Source organism: Heteronotia binoei, chromosome 5 (assembly GCF_032191835.1).
Source record: "Heteronotia binoei isolate CCM8104 ecotype False Entrance Well chromosome 5, APGP_CSIRO_Hbin_v1, whole genome shotgun sequence".
Classification (NCBI taxonomy): Eukaryota; Metazoa; Chordata; class Lepidosauria; order Squamata; family Gekkonidae; genus Heteronotia; species Heteronotia binoei.
In genome coordinates this window covers 35,980,079-35,998,323 of record NC_083227.1, presented here as the reverse complement: position 1 = coordinate 35,998,323, position 18,245 = coordinate 35,980,079, and the positions used below count along the sequence as shown (strand labels likewise).

The 18,245-nt window shown below is 45.7% G+C and overlaps 1 protein-coding gene across 1 annotated transcript in view; it reads left to right on the top strand.

Moving 5' to 3' along the window:
- Positions 1-18,245, top strand: part of VARS1 (valyl-tRNA synthetase 1) — a 36,891-nt gene that overhangs the window by 1,677 nt on the left and 16,969 nt on the right. The window contains exons 2-17 of the mRNA XM_060239136.1: positions 1,072-1,444; positions 3,647-3,790; positions 4,092-4,242; positions 5,716-5,879; positions 6,245-6,329; positions 8,211-8,311; positions 9,176-9,303; positions 10,239-10,403; positions 10,519-10,600; positions 11,087-11,206; positions 11,311-11,419; positions 11,540-11,628; positions 12,692-12,782; positions 14,120-14,244; positions 14,660-14,763; positions 16,703-16,861. Of these exons, the coding sequence (XP_060095119.1) occupies positions 1,091-1,444; positions 3,647-3,790; positions 4,092-4,242; positions 5,716-5,879; positions 6,245-6,329; positions 8,211-8,311; positions 9,176-9,303; positions 10,239-10,403; positions 10,519-10,600; positions 11,087-11,206; positions 11,311-11,419; positions 11,540-11,628; positions 12,692-12,782; positions 14,120-14,244; positions 14,660-14,763; positions 16,703-16,861 (2,171 nt within the window). The 5' untranslated portion in view covers positions 1,072-1,090. The remainder of the gene's footprint in view (positions 1-1,071; positions 1,445-3,646; positions 3,791-4,091; positions 4,243-5,715; positions 5,880-6,244; positions 6,330-8,210; positions 8,312-9,175; positions 9,304-10,238; positions 10,404-10,518; positions 10,601-11,086; positions 11,207-11,310; positions 11,420-11,539; positions 11,629-12,691; positions 12,783-14,119; positions 14,245-14,659; positions 14,764-16,702; positions 16,862-18,245) is intronic.

Sequence of the window (18,245 nt, the reverse complement as noted above, 5' to 3'; positions counted from 1 at the left end):
AGTACTGTGAAAAACCAAATTGTGTTTTTATTTTGTTATTACTGTAATTCTAGCTGTATTACTAACTTACTGTATTACTAGCTGGCCCCATAGTCTGAGGCAGCAGGGTTCCAGGGTTCTTATTTAAATTTAATTTAATTTTTCAAGTTATACCCCGCCCTATCCCACAAGTGGGCTCAGGGCAGCTTACAGCATTAAAACAACATTAAAATAAATCACATCAAAATTTAAACATCATAACTACAGTTATGAGAGCAGCTCCTATGTTTGCAGAGGCCGATTCCGCTGACATACTTTCTGCTCAGTGTTTTGTGTTCCGGCTTAACAAGTAGCTTTTATGATGTTTTGAACATAGCGCCATCCTCTAGTTGATGGCTGTCATACAACGGCTCATATCAGAGGATGGCTGTCATAGAATGGCTGATGGTTGGAAAGTCTTGTACTATGAGAATTAAAAACACATAAAAGAACCCAAAGTGCAACAGCAGACCTTTAAAGGGGGCTTTGTTTGTTGCAAATATGCTACCTTGACTACCCCTCTGGAACTCATCTGCATCTGGAACATAGTATCTGTCAAACTAACAATAGTCAGTCTCCTTGCCCCCCTTACTGTGGGTGCTTTGGGCACAGGGTCATCGCTGAGCTGGAATTGTCTTTTTGTGTGACCCCCCCCCCCAATCTGGCCCTTTTACATGCTTTTATAATTGTGCAACAATTTTGGCAACAATATACACATAGGGGTTACCAATTGAGATGAGCCTACCATTTCAGGGGGTGTGCTTTGTTATTCCAGGGGGTGACTCCTAAAAGTATAGAGTTTAGAGCCAGTGAAGACTCCTTAGACTCAATTCATGTGGCAGATGTTGCCACATGGAGAGGTGTCGATATGCAGGATCTGTCTGGATGCAGTGGGGTTTCTTCAAGCTGTCACAAGCAGCATAGGAAAAAATGTGTTAGAATGGTGATAGCATAGTTCAGTATGTGTAGAGACCAATCTGTATCAGCCTGCAGGTTATGACTGTACTACGTGCATTAGTCCTTCTCTCAGTTCTTTTGTTTTTCCATTTCCAGGTCATACTGCCTCCTCACCATGCCCACTGTCTATCTTTCCCCGCATCCGGATAACTTCCAGAATCTCCGTGTGCTCATTGCAGCCCAGTATGGCCGACAGGAGCCCAAGGTGGTCGAATTGCCTCCTGACAGAGAGCTGGGGAACCCGTCCTTCTCTCTGCCAAAACTTCCCGCTCTGGAAACCCAGGCTGGTGTCTTCGTGTCTGGCCCAGCAGCCGTTTCTTACCTGCTATCCCCGGATAACATGAGAGGGCAGGGCCCAAATGCAAGTGCTTTGGTACAGCAGTGGATCCATTACGCAGACTTAGAAATTGCCCCTGCGGCCTGCACAGCGGCCTTCTCTGTGTTGGGGATATCCAAGCAAAATAAACAGGTAAGAAGCAGATAACTGGGGGTAGTAGTAGTATTCTTTACTGTGTTATATTGTAGTTAGGTGTAGTGAACGTGTGCCTGAGACCCCGAAGAGCCCTTGGGTGGAATGTTTCTCAGATTCAGTTCTCCATCCCCAGTTGGTGATAATTGCTGTAGAAGATTGCTGTGAGAGAGTCTTCATTTATTTTGGCCTATTCTTCCTCTTAGGAGTGCTGGGAGACGTATATGGTTTTTCCCTGTTCTATTTTCTCTTCGCAATAACCCCTGTGACCAGGGCTTTTTTTGCAGCAGGAACTCCTTTGCATATTAGGCCACACACCCCTGATGTAGCCAGTCCTCCCGGAGCTTACAGTAGGCCCTGTACTAAGAGCCCTGTAAGCTCTTGGAGGATTGGCTACATCAGGGGTGTGTAACCTAATATGCTAAGGAGTTCCTGCTACAAAAAAAGCACTGTGACATAGGGGGAAGGGGAAGCTGCTAATTCAGTATCCTAACTGTATGTATGTGCTAGTTTGGTGTAGTGGTTAAGTGTGCGGACTCTTATCTGGGAGAACCGGGTTTGATTCCCCACTCCTCCACTTGCACCTGCTAGCATGGCCTTGGGTCAGCCATAGCTATCACAGAGCTTGTCCTTGAAAGGGCAGCTGCTGTGAGAGCCCTCTCCTGCCCCACCCACCTCACAGGGTGTCTGTTGTGGGGGAGGAAGGTAAAGGAGATTGTGAGCCGCTCTGAGACTCTTCGGAGTGGAGGGCGGGATATAAATCCAATATCTTCTTCTTCTATCAAGTTACAACTGGATAGCCCAGACAAGGCCAGTCTTGTTAGATCGGAAGCTAAGCATGGCCGGCTCTGGCAAGCACTTGGATGGGAGACCACCAAGGAATACCAGCAGTTGGGGGGAGGGGGCAGGCTTTATTCAGCCACCTCTGAACATGTCCCCAGTAGGGGGTCAGTAACCAGAGGCTGCCACGACTTCCAGGTGCACACGTGAATACACACACGCATTCAGAAATACAAAATAAAAAGTTACAACCAACTTATGGCAATGCTAACAAGGTGCTTTTAAGGTAAGCGAGAACCAGAAGTGGTTTGTCATTGCTTGCCTCTTCAGAGCCTTCCTTGGTGATCCCCCACCTAAGTGCCAACCCTGCTTAGTTTCCAAGATATGACAAGATCAGTTTATGATACCATTCTGCATCCTATTCTAACTCTACATGACTCTGAACTCCTGTATGAACTATGTTGTATTAAGCTAGGGTAAAGTGGTGTACTGGTTAGAGTGTTAATCTAAAGACAGAGTTGGGTTTCAACCTCCAGCCATAAGCTAAGTTCTCTGGATGATCTTGGACTTACCTTTGGAAGGAAAAAGGAAGTAGTATATATTCCACCTCAGATCTTTGAAGGAAAGGCAGGATAAAAATGTGATTGATTTCAGTCGTTACAGTGTTGGCACTCAAGCCACATCTAAGGGGAAATGGTGCTACCTGGGATCCTCCTAATATATGGCATCACTGTGGAGAGACACAACGTGCGAATTTTACAGCTTTGTTAGGCATGAATAGTCACAAGAAATCTGAATTTCCTGTCACACATACCAAAGTTGGAAAATACACTTGTTGCCCCAGTCAGAGAAAATGGCTCCTTCATATATTATGAGGACTGTGGAAGTGGGGCAGGGTGAATTGCCCTGCTGCAAAATTTAAGTACCAAAACCTCTGAAGAAGTGACCAGTGTCTCACAAAAGCTCCTCTCCTGCCACAATTTTTTTTAGTCTTTAAGGTGCTACTGGGCTGTTGCTGTTTTCTACAGTATCAAAACTGTAAAGGCTGATTCCTGTGGTCTTCAGAAAGGATGTGGGGGTTAATCGGTTACATGAGAGGAAGCTAGGAATAAGCATGGAGGACAGTGGCTTCTAGCCTTGGTGGCTAAAGGGAATCTCCACATTCAGAGGCAGCCAACCTCAAAATCCAAGAGGCAACATCAGGGGAAGGCCTTGGCCTCTGTGCCCTGTTAGTTGTCCCTCCAGAGCAATTAGTTGGCTGCTGCATGAGACAGCCTGCTGGACTAGATGAACCACTGGTCTGATCCACTCAAGAGAACAGTGGGAAGGGATATGTGATTCAATATCTTCTTAATCATTGCAAACAGAATTACACCCTCCTATGTTCACTGAAGTATGCATGTTCTCTCTCCTTTTGCCCAGGTGTTAGATCGTGCTGTGGCAGAACTCCAGAAGCTCCTTGAGGTGTTGGATGGTCACTTGAAGCTGCGGACGTACCTGGTTGGGGAGGCTGTGACCTTGGCTGATGTGACAGTAGCCTGCTGTCTGTTGCTGCCCTATAAATATGTGAGTCTCCTTACAGTGCAACCCTCAGTAGGCATGTGCATATAATTTCCTGGACTGGCCCTCTTTCCAGACTGCTTTGTTCTAGAAGTGACTTGTGAGTTGCAGAAACTGGTGGGTAACTGTGTTTTAACATTATGAGGGAGGGAAGGGGGGGAAATTGAAAAGTTTTATTTATTAGCAAAAATATGCCTCACTTTGCTCCCCTCACCTCATTCCATCTTGCACTTCCCCCTTTTTAGTCCTTCACTCTACTCATCCCAAGTTATCATGCTTTTTCCTCTCTCTTTCCCCCTTCTTCTAGGTCCTGGATCAAGGTCTTCGCACTTCCTACACCAATGTCACTCGTTGGTTCTTGACATGCATCAACCAGCCGGAATTCAAAGGTGTTCTTGGTCCAATGAAGCTGTGTGACCAGTTGCCTGGTGGGGGAGCCCTGAACTTAGAGCTCAAAGGTAAGATGCATCTGTCGTTTAATTCATACCCCTTGCCACTGTTCTCTTGAGTTTGGTAGGAGATAAAGAAATTGTAAGGAATATGTCTGCTAAGACAGTCCTCTTCCGGCAGGCCTATGACATTAACTGACAATGAAAACATCCTGGATGGAACAAAATGTATTTATAGGCCGCCGGTTTTAATTATCCTATTTTATCATGTTTTTTATTAACCTATAGTTTAATTGTATTTTAAATGTTTCAATCTGAAGTTGTCTAATTTATCATGTTGTAAGCCGCCCTGAGACACTTAGGTGAGAAGGGCGGGGTATAAATCTTAATATAAATAAATAAATAAATAAATAAGTTTTATAGAATCATATAATCACAGAGTTGGAACAGACCATACGGGCCATCCAATTCAACCCCTTACGCAATGCAGAACATCCCTGACAAATGTTTGTCCAGCTGCTGCTTAAAGACTGCCAGTGAGGGGGAGCTCACCACCTCCCATGGTAGCTGATTTCCCTATTGAACAACTCTTACGGTAAAAAAAGTTTTTCCTATTATTCAGCCGGTACCTTCCCGCCCTTAACTTAAACCTGTTATTGCGAGTCCTATTCTCTGCTGCCAACAGGAAGAGCTCCCTGCCCTCTTCTAAGTGACAGCCCTTCAAATACTTAAAGAGAGCAATCATGTCCCCCCTCTACCTGCTTATTTTAACTTGTGAACTAATTTTAAAAGACTTTCCACTTAATCAGATATTTTTAAAATTGTTAATTCAATACAAATATTCATAGTTGACAGGTATTCTGTTAGAAGAGGGTTTCTGCTTTCTTTCTCTCACAGGGAGGGAATTCCTTTACAAAGATGCAATTGACTACTATGTACATAAGAACCAAGTATGTGTTCCATCCCTTCCTTCAGTATTACGTGCATGTAGGCTTAATTGATTAAACCTCAGGAATGAACTTGGTCTGGAATCATGTGACAGCCCTAGGAAAGAAGTAGGATTTCTATGGAGCTTTCTGAACACATGCTAGATTAATTCATGCTAGAGTTTGGCTGCCATTTTTATTGTAGTTACCTGTTGCCAGGGCAACCAAAATGGTGACTGAACTCTGGTGAGAAGAAGGAACTGTGGGAGACCTTGGGAAGCCCTGTCAGCTGTGTGTGACATATCGTGCCTTTTTAAAAAGAAGCCTGGGGGAGTGAGAGAGCTGAAGAGATTAACTGCTATGGCTTACATACAAAGACAACTGAAGGAGATGGTGAAGCAGGGTCAAGACTGTGGAGGATGCAGATGAGTGGGAGGAGAGGCTGGGCACAGGTGGTTGGGAACTTCTTGACTGGCCTCTTTGTGGATCTGGCTGTTGGGAGAACATCTTCTTTTCCTTTCAGTCCTTTCAGTTCCTGTGGTGATTCAACAAACTGTACGAATACAGCTGAATGGCCTCATTGGTCTCTGCACACACTCTCTTTCTCCCTCTCCAGATCCTACAGCATGTCTCACAGCAGAAGTGTCAGAGCAGAGGCAGCAAACAGAGCCCCCACCCAAAAGCGCATCACAGCTGAAGAAGGAGGCCAAGAAGAAAGAGAAACTGGAGAAGTTTCAGCAGAAGAAGGAAAAGAGCCAGCAACAGGGGGAGGTCAGAATTGTGTCAGATTCAGAAAAGAACAGGATTGTATGACTTCAGGATGGAGGTGGGTGGATGGGGCTCAGGTTGCTTTCTTGCAGCGTTCCCCTAAAACAGACCTCCTCCACACACACATGTGGAAAGCTAGCACGCTAGGAATGATTCTTGCCTCACTGCTTTCTGAGGTGCCAAGTTTTCATCTTCAGGTGCACTGGCCAGCATCACTCTGAATACTGAGTTGTGGTTTAGAGGGTGAAGGGTGGGCTAGGATTTAGAATGGCAGAATGGATTTGCCTGGTTTCAGGAAAGGAGGGGACAGGGATTCACTGCATTTGAAGCCAGTTATCTTTCTCTCCTTACCTGCCCTCTGTATTGGATCTTTGCAGAAGAAGCCCAAAGCTGAAAAGAAGGAGAAAAAGGATCTTGGAGTTATCACCTACGACATCCCAACTGGGCCCGAGGAGAAAAAAGGTATTATAGATGGTGAAGGAAGAGACACCTCGGATGTGGGTGTGTGGGTGGGATGGGCTGGAGCTCAGAGGAACAGAAGACATGTGGTTCTGGATCAGAGAAAAGGCATCCCTGTTTCCCAGAGTGGTCAAGTAAATTCCTCTGGGAAACCCATAAACAGGGCTTGAATGCTGCCACCTTCCCATGCTGCGGCCTCCAAATAACATTCATAGATACACTGCTTTAGAATATGGAGGTTCAGCTAAACTCTTATAGGTAATAGCTGATCTGTCCCATGCAAATGTCTCTGGTTCCCTTTGGAAGCCATTTAAGGTGGTAGCTAACCCTTTGTTTTACACGGCGGTTTACCCCACTTAACAAAGACAGAAAAAGCTGCTTAGTACTGAGTAATATAAGGATGTGCATGTACAATTGTAGAGAAGAGCAAGAGTCCAGTACCACCTTCAAGACTAACAAAATTTGTGGCAGGGAGGAGCTTTTGTGAGCCACTGAGGTCTTCATCAGATACTTTCAGGTGTGACTCATGAATTTTGTTAGCCTTCCAGGTGCTACTGGATTTTTGCTTTTTTCTATTGCCACAGACAGACCAACGCAGCTGCCCATCTTGATCTGTGTACAATTGCATACTATTGAAAGCGTTCACATCCCTTCCTTTCTGGGGTGAGGCTAATGGGGCCTTTGAGTACTTTAAGCAGTGAAGTGGCCAAGTTTGCAGATGACACTAAATTGTTCAGGGTGGTGAGAACCAGAGAGGATTGTGAGGCACTCCAAAGGGATCTGTGAGGCTGGGTGAGTGGGCGTCAACGTGGCAGATGCAGTTCAGTGTGGCCAAGTGCAAAGTAATGCACATTGAGGCCAAGAATCCCAGCTGCAGATACAAGTTGATGGGGTGTGAACTGGCAGAGACTGACCAAGAGAGAGATCTTGGGGTCGTGGTAGATAACTCACTGAAAATGTCCAGACAGTGTGCGATTGCAATAAAAAAGGCCAACGCCATGCTGGGAGTTATTAGGAAGGGAATTGAAAACAAATCAGCCAGTATCATAATGCCCCTTTATAAATTGATGGTGCGGTCTCATTTGGAATACTGTGTACAGTTCTGGTCACCACACCTCAAAAAGGATATTATAGCATTGGAAAAAGTGCAAAAAGGGGCAACTAGAATGATTAAAGGGTTGGAACACTTTTCCTATGAAGAAAGGTTAAAACACTTGGGGCTCTTTAGCTTGGAGAAACGTCGACTTTGGGGTGACATGATTGAGGTTTACAAGATTATGCATGGGATGGAGAAGGTAGAGAAAGAAGTACTTTTCTCCCTTTCTCACAATACAAGAACTTGTGGGCATTCAATGAAATTACTGAGCAGTGGGGTTAGAACAGATAAAAGGAGGTACTTCTTCACCCAAAGAGTGATTAACATGTGGAATTCACTGCCATAGGAGGTGGTGGCAGCTACAAGCATAGCCAGCTTCAAGAGGGGGTTAGATAAAAATATGGAGCAGAGGTCCATCAGTGGCTATTACATACACACATGTATATATATACACACATTTTTTGGCCACTGTGTGACACAGAGTGTTGGACTGGATGGGCCATTGGCCTGATCCAACATGGCTTCTCTTATGTTCTTACTGTGTGCATTTGGCATGCCACAGTCTAGCCCAGTCTTGTTTGCTTCAGCGGGCAGATGGTCTTTTCCCACCTTGCCTTCTGTGATATCCCTTGTCAACTGGAGTTGCCCAAGGTTGAGCCTGGGCTCTGTGTGTGCTAAATGTATTCTCTGCTTGAGTCCCCCTTATTGCACATGTGCTCCCTGCCCAAGCTTTTTGCTTCATCAGGCTTCTTCCCTTGCTCACAAGCCCTTCTGCTTTTTCCTTCTAGATGTCACAGGTCCAATGCCTGACTCCTACAGCCCACAGTATGTTGAGGCTGCCTGGTACCAGTGGTGGGAGAGCCAGGGTTTTTTCAAACCGGAATATGGAGTGAGTGCGGGCCAGTGAGAGGGTTGGGTCAGTTTGGTGTAGTGGTTAAGAGCGACGGACCCTAATCTGGAGAACTAGGTTTGATTCCCCACTCCTTCACACACATCCAGCTGGGTGACCCTGAGTCAGCCAGAGTTTTCCCAGAGCTCTCTCAGCCCCACCTACCTCCTATTTGTTGAGAGCCAGTTTGGTGTAGCGGTTAAGTGCCTAGAGTCTTATCTGGGAGAACCGGGTTTGATTCCCCACTCCTCCATTTGCACCTGCTAAAATGGCCTTGGGTCAGCCATACCTCTCACAAGAGTTGTCCTTGAAAGGGCAGCTTGTGGGAGAGCTCTTTCAGCCCCACCCACCTCACAGGCAATGTTCCCTCTAAGCTGTAGAGTCTCGTGAGCAAAAACTTTGTGGGCCACTGGCATTAAAGTTGTGAGCTGCCGCATAAATTAGTTTGCTCTAGTTTCCTGAGCTGAGAGAAAAATGTGTGAGCTGGATGCTAAACAATTGTGAGCTAGCTCACACTATCTCAGCTTAAAGGGAACACTGCTCACAGGGTGTCTGTTGTGGGGAAGGAAGGTAAAGGAGATTGTGAGCTGCTCTGAGATTCTGAAATTTGGAGTGGAGGGCGGGATATAAATCCAATATCATCTTGTGGGGAGAGGAAAGGAAGGAGATTGGAAGCTGTTCTGAGACTCTGAAGTGTGCGGTATAAACCCAACTCTCCTTTTCCTCCTTGGGTTGCTTGTGTATCCTCACGGGATACCTTTCCCAACATGGCAGAATTTCCTCTAATCTCAAGACAAAGGAAGTGTAATGGCACCCTCGAAACCACTCGCTTTCCTCAAAGTGTCTCTTCTCTCCTCTCACCAGCATCGCAGTGTGTCTGAGTCGAACCCCAAAGGCATCTTCATGATGTGTATCCCTCCACCCAACGTCACAGGGTCTCTTCATCTCGGGCATGCTCTCACCAGTGCTATCCAGGACTCCTTGACGCGATGGTGAGGAGCTTCTCAGCACTTTGACCATAGACCCTTGTTCTTCTGCTGGACTTCCTAGCCCTTCCTGGGCTGCTTTGTCAATGTGGACTCACCGCATTAGCTCTCTCTTCCACTACCCATAATGTGATTTTTTTGTTTGTTTGTTTTCTTTGCTCCAGTTGGTCTTTGTTCTGCCCAAATGATCAGTTCAAAATATATCTCCCCCCCACCCCATTTCAGCCTTAACCAGGCCTCAGATTCAGCAGCAGCTCACAGGAGCACAGCTCCTGAAACTTTCTGAGGGTTCCCCCTCCTCCTCCCCATCTACTTTGTCCATTTAATAGTAGGTGCAGCTGCAAAACAATCCCTGGATTAGGAGAGCAGTCAGCCAGCCACCAGGTGCTTTGCCACCCCCCCAGCAACCCTGGAGAAGGCCACAACAACCTTTCTTCACTTCTTATGTGAATTTGGGCAGTGAATGGTTTGCTAGCCTATTGACTGGTTGGGGGGGGGGGAGCCCAGGAGAGCCCAAGGTAAGCGAGGCCTGCTTGGGCTGGCTGGATCTCTAGCCAACCCAAGAAGTCCTCACTTGCCTGGGGCTCTCCTTTCTTGCATTGGGTTGCTTTTGACTGTGGGTGGGGGGGTGCAGCATAATCTATTGAGCTAATGCTAATGAGCCCCGCCACCTATTTTTCTGCAAAACAGCCCTTGGCCTTAACATAATAATACTGGGCGTTATGGTTCAAAGGCCACATTTATGATGGTATCCTGTAGGCATGCAGAAAACTTCCAGAAGAACAATGCTGGGTGCAGAATTCAGTTTCCCGAGAGCCTACCGGTTTCCTTTATTTCCTTTATTTCCTTTTAATCACATTGCAAAGAGACAATGTGTTTTATGCATTCAAAAGCATGGAGCAAAATTAACTGGCATATGGGAAATGCCTGGAATCTTGCAGGCACCGGATGCGAGGAGAGACCACCCTGTGGAACCCTGGCTGTGACCACGCAGGCATCGCCACTCAGGTGGTGGTGGAGAAGAAGCTGTGGAAGGAGCAAGGCAAGAAGCGGCACGATCTCGGACGTGAGGCATTCATTGAGGCGGTCTGGAAGTGGAAAAATGAGTGAGTGATCTTGTAAACACCTGTTCTGAGCACTGCATATGGACTGTTATATGTCATAGAGTGCTGTAGTGAGTCTGCTGCTAGCATATTTTTCCCCTTGCCTCCTTAACTGTAGAAAAGGTGATCGCATCTACCACCAGCTGAAGAAGCTTGGTGCTTCGATGGACTGGGATAGAGCTTGTTTCACCATGGACCCGGTAAGATCGGTGGAGAAAGAAGATGTGTGCATATGTTAACATGGGGAATTAATGTTCTGCAGATAGGTCAACTTCCACTAGGAAAATACAGTTAGCAAAGCCAGTGCAGCCATCTTTATCTGTGGAGGGAGGTCAGTCTAAGAAGAGATATGCAACCTGGAGTCTACTGAATGGTGAAAGGGGTTTTTCCCCCTATCAAAAATATTGAAATGCATTAGCAACTATTTATGAAACTGAACCTTGTTGGTTATGCCTTCTGAGCTATTGGTGGGGACCAGGGTTTTTTTTGTAACAGGAACTCCTTTGCATATTAGGCCACACATCCCTGATGTAGCCCATCCTCCAAGAGCTTACAGTAGCCCTGTAGTAATAGCCCCGAGAAAGGGAACCCCGATTCCCATTGAAATATATGTGTGGGGGTTTTAATTGCAGATGGCAAAAGCTATCAAGTAGTGTTGCTCAGTGCTGCTCTTCTGTCTCCCCCAGAAACTCTCTAACGCTGTCCAAGAGGCTTTTATCCGGCTGCACGAGGAAGGGGTAATTTACCGCAGCAAGCGCCTCGTCAACTGGTCCTGCACCCTCAACTCGGCCATCTCTGACATAGAGGTGACTTGGGCATCTGGGAACAGATAGGAGCTGTGTGTCGCTCCAGCAGGAAGCTAGAAGCAAGTCAGACGTTTGAAACCTCTTTATCTTTCTTCTCTTTCCAGGTGGATAAGAAAGAGCTGACAGGCCGAACGCTCCTGCCTGTACCCGGCTACAAAGAGAAGGTTGAATTTGGGGTGCTGGTGTCCTTTGCATACAAGATTGAGGGCTCAGGTTTGAAACTGGGCTTGGCTGGCTGGGCAAGGATCAGAGTTTGGAGCCTTCCTTGCAAATTATTTGCTGGCTCTTTCCTGGGAGTAACTGGCTGAAAAAGAACCCTCTTTTCCTTTCTAGATGACGAAGTGGTGGTGGCTACGACCCGTATTGAGACCATGCTGGGGGATACTGCAGTTGCGGTTCATCCTGAGGATCCCCGGTATCGGGTAGAGAACCCTAATAACAAATGGAAAGGAGATGGTGGTTTGGGTTAGAATAATAGAATCATAGAATAATGGAGTTGGAAGGTGCCTCCAGGATCGTCTAGTCCAACTCCCCGCACAATGCAGGAAATTCACAAATTCCTCCCCCTAAATTCACAGGATCAGCATTGCTGTCAGATGGACATCTAGCCTCTGTTTAAAAACCTCCAAGGAGGGAGAGCCCACCGCCTCCCAAGGAAGCCTGTTCCACTGAGGAACCGCTTTAATAGTCAGGAAGTTCTTCCTAATGTCGAACCGGAAACTCCTCTGATTTAATTTTAACCCATTGGTTCTGGTCCTAACTTCTGGGGCCACATCCTCAATATGACAGCCCTTCAAGTACTTGAAGGTGGTGATCATATCACCTCTCAGGTTGGAAGGCCGTCAAAAGCAGGGAACTCATGTGCTCCTTGGCAGTATCAAGCATGTGGGTAGTCTCGGTTTAAACTGGTTTCCTTGCTATTCCTGCTCCCCGTTCTCCTCTCCAGTTTCCAGATTGGAGGGGGGGTTACCATGCTCAGAGTGATTAGAGATAACTTCTTACAATTGCCTAGGAAATGGGCATTGATAGAAAGGCATGTGTGGGAGAACTAATATCAGGGTGGGTCCTGCCAGTCCACTGAGCAAAGTCTGAAGCCTTCCTCCAGCCAGAGGAGCCCTCCTTTAACTTCAGAGGCTCCTTCCATTGTAGGTTCTTTAGATTGGCAGAAGTTCCTTGGAGGATGGTTGAATGAACCCCAGTTTGTTTCACCCAGTGGAATTAATGGGCCACTTAAGATAGGTGGGAAAACATCAGAAGGACATAAGGGAAATTCAGATATGGGACAGAACTGATAGTGACAAAAAGGCATGATTGAGATTCAAGACCCTCAGAATAGGGTGCTTTTTTACGATTGGCGGGGAGGAGAAATGGGAGGCATTTTCTGATGGGGAGCATGGAGCACAGTCAACTAGAGCATATTAAGAGTCTGGAAAAATAGCTACTGTGAATGCTTCAGACTTCTCATCTTCCTGATTTTGTTCACAGCATCTGCATGGCCAGAGGGTCCTTCACCCCTTTACCGGACGGCTCTTGCCTATTGTTTGTGATGACTTTGTGGATATGGAATTCGGAACTGGTATGTGTGGGGCTGAGAGAGAGTAGGGCACACATGTTTTAATCCCTAATTGCTAAACAACAACTCTGAATGAGTTGTTTTTACCTCCTACTAGGGAGGGTGCCTTGAGGTCACTGAACATGAAGACATGTTCCTGGGCAATCTTGTGTTTGTGTACATGTGTGTTAGGGGAGGGGCACTGTGGCTTAGTGGTAGAGCATCTTCTTGGCATCCAGAAGGTCCAAGGTTCAATCCCTGGCAGCTCTGGGTAAAAGGACCAGGCAGCTGGTAATGTCAAAGATCTCTGTATGAGTACCTGCAGAGCTGCTGCCAGTCTTAGTAGAAAATTCTGACCTCAGTGGACCAATGGTCTGATTCCATATAAGGCAGCTTTATGGGTTCATGTTTTGTAGAAAAAAGCCCAGCAGGAACTCATTTGCATATTAGGCCACACACTCCTGATGTAGCCAATCGTTCAAGAGCTTACAGGCCTTTTATTACAGGGCCTACTGTAAGCTCCAGGAGGATTGGCTACATCAGGGGTGTGTGGTCTAATATGCAAAGGAGTTCCTGCTATAAAAAAACCCCCTGAGACCGCACCCCCTGACCAATACTCCCTCTAAGCTGTGGAGTCTTTGTGAGCTACTGGCATTAAAGTTGTGAGCTACTGCATAAATTAGTTTGCTCCGGGGCCATTTTTCCTGAGCCAAGACAAAAATATGTGAGCCAGAGGCTACTAGCTCACACTAACTCAGTTTAGAGGGAACGCTGCCACTGACATCACCATTGTTCCACACAGGGCTTTTTTGTGGAAAAATACCAGCAGGAACTCATTTGCATATTAGGCCACACACCCTAATGCCAAGCCAAGCCAGCCAGAACTGTGATCTTGTGTGTTCCTGCTCAAAAAAAGTCCTGCTTCTCATTATAGGTTTGGGAGGTCTATGTCACTTGCCCTTGTTTTTGGAGAAGCACCACCAGGGGTGGAATTCTAGCAGGAGTTCCTTTGCATATTAGGCCCCACCCCCCCAATGTAGCCAATCCTCCAAGAGCTTACAAAAAAGAGCCTTGTAAGCTTTCGGAGGACTGACTACATCAGGGGTGGGGCCTAATATGCAAAGGAGCTCCTGCTAGAATTCCACCCCTGAGCACCACTGTGTCAGAGGTCTGCTATTCTAGCAGAGTTTTCTGATGGAAGGGTAGAAGGAGCATAAATCCAGCCTCGCATCACCACTTCAGTTACAAAAGGGGGAGTTAGGGAATAAACTCAAAGACCCTGTTGCAACAGAGGAGATCCTTCCTGATCCATGTGGGCCGTCACCCTTGTGGAAACCTTTGTTCTCTGCTTTCCCTCTCAGGTGCTGTCAAGATCACTCCAGCTCACGATCCAAACGACTATGAGGTCGGCCTGCGTCACGGACTCGAATTCGTCACCATCATTGATGAGAACGGCTATCTTGTCAACGTGCCCCCTCCTTTCTTGGTATCTATCAGGATGGGCAGGGTACAGGGGCAGAACTCAGAGGATCCCTTTAGGTCTAGGCCCTGCTAATGATGACGTTAGCTTGACTTTACCTAATTAGGAGCAGTGTTCCTTCTAAGCTGAGTTAATGTGAGCTGTCTTACAGTTTTTTAGTCTCTGGCTCACACATTTTTGTCTTAGCTCAGGAGAAATGGCCCTAGAGCAAACTAATTTATGCTGTAGCTCACAACTTTAATGCCAGTAGCTCATGAAGCAGAATTTTTGCTCACAAGTTTCCACAGCTTAGAGGGAATATTGAATAGGAGTGTGTGACATTGGGGGCTTATACCTGAGGTGCTGGGTTTAGGTGACCCATTTATGCATTTGAGCCATTCAGTTATCTAATTCTCACTTCCTCTCCTGCTCCTCCCACCAGGGCATGAAGCGGTTTGATGCCCGTCGAGCCGTGCTGGAAGCTCTGAAAGAAAAGAGACATTTTAGGGAAGTAAAAGACAACCCCATGGTGGTTCCAATATGCAGGTGAGGAGAGATTGTGCAGTACAGGAATAATGTAGTCTGGAATGGCCAATTTCTGCATTCTTGAATAAGAGACCTGAGGCTGAAAGTGGCTTTTGCCATCTCCAGTAACTTTTTAATGAATGATTATAAAATAAATTGGCTGCTGCCTAGCAGTAATAGCTTTATGATGATGAATTGTGCAATAGGAGGTGGTAGCTACAAGCATAGATAGCTTCACAAGGAAACTGGGTAAACATATGGAGCAGAGGCCCATCAGTGGCTGTTAACCACAAGGTATGGATGTAATCCTATGTCTGGAGCAGTTCTACTTCATATTCTTGGTGGCTGGAGGGGCAACAATGGAAAGGCTGCTGGAGTTCTGACCCTGCTGGTGGACCTCCTGATGGCAGCTGGGTTTTGGCCACTGTGTGACGCTGCGTGTTGGACTGGATGGACCATTGATCTGATCCAACATGGCTTCTCTTATGTTCTTATGAGTAATTGGACAAAGCTAGGTCACTACATAAAAAATCTAAAGAGAGACAAAAGTGCCGTGAAGCATTTTGTTTTTCAGCTTTTGAGGGAAAAGGCGAGGGAACCATATTTAACAAATGGAGTTTTGACCCTCAAAAGCTGGTACTCTGATAATCACAATGATCTCTAAGGAGCTACTGGACTTGAATCTAGCTCTTCTACTGCGGACCAAAATGGCTGCCCTCTGAAACTCCCCCTTCCTCATTAACTGCACCTTAGCTAAAATGTAGTAGGGATGCTGGGGGCATATTAAATTGCTTCAGAGGTCAGTTGTTAGATTTATAACATGTTCTGTGGCATGGTTGGGGTGGAGTGAGGAGATTATGTAATTCCTGTGTTAGAAAAACAGCCCATATCCTTAGTCTTAAACTGTCTGAACTCTTAGTTCATATGAAATAAGCATTAATAAGTCCTTGCTGTAGTTATTCAGGAGGCTGGGCCTTTCTCCCAGTTCTGTTCACATTTGCTCAGCGTTGAGAGAAGACAGCTCTGCTGCTTTCTCACTTTAAGCTCCTTTACCAAAGCTTATTAAAATATCCAGGAATCTAAGCTTTTAGTCTGGTGCTGCCAAGATTTGCGTCACTTTGGAATGCAGATTTGGGGGCCAGAGTGGGGTGAGGAGAAACTCGGGCAGCTGAGGATCCTTAGAGGACCAAGGGTAGCGTTTCTCTCTTTGATCTTAAGGTGTTTTTTTTAAAATGGGAGCTTTTGATGCAAACAATGAATGAAACAAGCAGAACTGCTAATTCTCCATTAAAACAGCTTTTTTATATGGCAGGAAAAGACTGAACCAGGGTGACAGGTTTGGGGGCCTAGTTCCACAAAGCCTGCAAGACCATCTTGTGTTTGACTGTTAACTATTAACTGGAATTGAATGAAGTGATTGTACCATCAAACTTGCTATAGCATCGTCAAGGCCACTAGATATGAATGATGTCTATTAAGACTGAATGGCACCTATTTATTTATTGTACTTGGCACCTGATTGTTACTTTTTAGGTTAATGTTTTTATATTGATGTTGTTTTTATTATTATGAATTGCGAGCCACCATGAGCCTGTTTTGGTGAGGAGGGCGGGATATAAATCTAATAAACTATAACTATAACTAATTGTTGACAAGGTTGTCTGTAACACGAAACATGGAGAATCTGAAGAATGATAGTGGGATACAAGGCTAAAGAGGGGTGATATCAAAGAGTGGGTTTAGCTTCCTGAGAGAGAACCTGAAGAAAAAAGAGTGTTCCATCTGAGGGAAGGGGGGGGACAGGTGGAAGAATATATTGGTATGTGGGAGATATCCAGGACACTTTGTTTGGTGAAATGAATGATTAATAGAAAGTCATTATGTGAGCTGCTGGATCAGGAATATTCATGAGCCTATGGCTAATTCCATTTTTTCTCCTCCCCTCCCCCAATCACTATAGCCGCTCCAAAGATGTGGTGGAGCCACTCCTGAAGCCCCAGTGGTATGTGCGCTGTGACACGATGGCCCGAGGGGCTGCTGAGGCAGTTCGCCGAGGTGACCTCCACATTGTGCCGGATTTCCACCTCAAAACCTGGTTCAACTGGATGGATAATATCAGGTGAAGTTGTTGCACGATTTTTAAGAATGATGGCTATACTAAGCATCCTTTTGGAAACTGGGTGGAGTGGACGGAGGCAAGAAAATCAGACCCTTTGGGCCTCCATACATTTGTCTGCCCCATCACTGAAAGATGGAAGACAGATTAGATCCCTCTAACCTGTGGAGTCTTGTGAGCAAAAATTCTACATTGTGAGCTACTGGCATTAAAGGTATGAGTGAGCAAAATTTCCCTCCCTTTTTCCGCCAGGAACTTCCCAGCTATTGCTGCAATGAATATATTTTATGCAATTCTGAGCCTGAATGAATCAGAGTGATGAAACCTGATTTTTGGTCTAGGTAATGGAATACTCATAGCTAGGGAAAGGCACTAACTGCATTTTTTTGGGTTCAGTTTGTGGCTTATGGCTGAACCCATTCGAACTGGGAGGTTGGTTCACAAGCCAACCCAGCTTGTATTGGTTCATGAGCCATTCGAGAGAAAGAGATTGAGTTTCTTGATGCTCTTAATGACTGTGAACATAAGAACATAAGAGAAGCCATGTTAGATCAGGCCAATGGCCCATCCAGTCCAACACTCTGTGTCACACAGTGGCAAAAATTTTTTATATATATATGCCACTCCTGTGGCAGTGAATTCCACATGTTAATCACCCTTTGGGTGAAGAAGTACTTCCTTTTATCCGTTTTAACCTGTCTGCTCAGCAATTTCATCGAATGCCCATGAGTTCTTGTATTGTGAGAAAGGGAGAAAAGTACTTCTTTCTCTACTTTCTCCATCCCATGCATTAACTTGTAAACCTCTATCATATCACCCCACAGTCGACGTTTCTCCAAGCTAAAGAGTCCCAAGCGTTTCAGCCTTTCTTCATAGGGAAAGTGTTCCAGCCCTTTAATCATTCTAGTTGCCCTTTTCTGGACTTTCCCCAATGCTATAATATCCTTTGGAGAAAGTCCAGAAAAGGGCAACTAGAATGTGCTATGGAGCAGATGGTTTCAGAACCTACCAGGGGTGGGGCGATCCTGGATTTGGTCTTAAGTAATGCCCAAGACTTGGTGAGAGATGTAAAAGTGATCGCACTGCTTGGGAGCAGTGACCATAACGTTATTGATTTCACCATTTGTATAAATAGAGAGTTGCCCCAAAAGACCACCACAACCACATTTAACTTTAAAAGGGGTAAATTCTCTGAGATGAGGAGGCATGTGAAGAGGAAACTGAAAGGAAAGGTAAATACAGTCAAAACCCTTGGGGAAGCTTGGAGGCTATTTAAAACTACAATCCTAGAAGCTCAGATAAAATATATACCACAAGTTAGAAAGGCACAAACAGGTAAAAGAAAAGGCCTGCATGGTTAACAAACAAAGTAATGAAAACTGTAAAA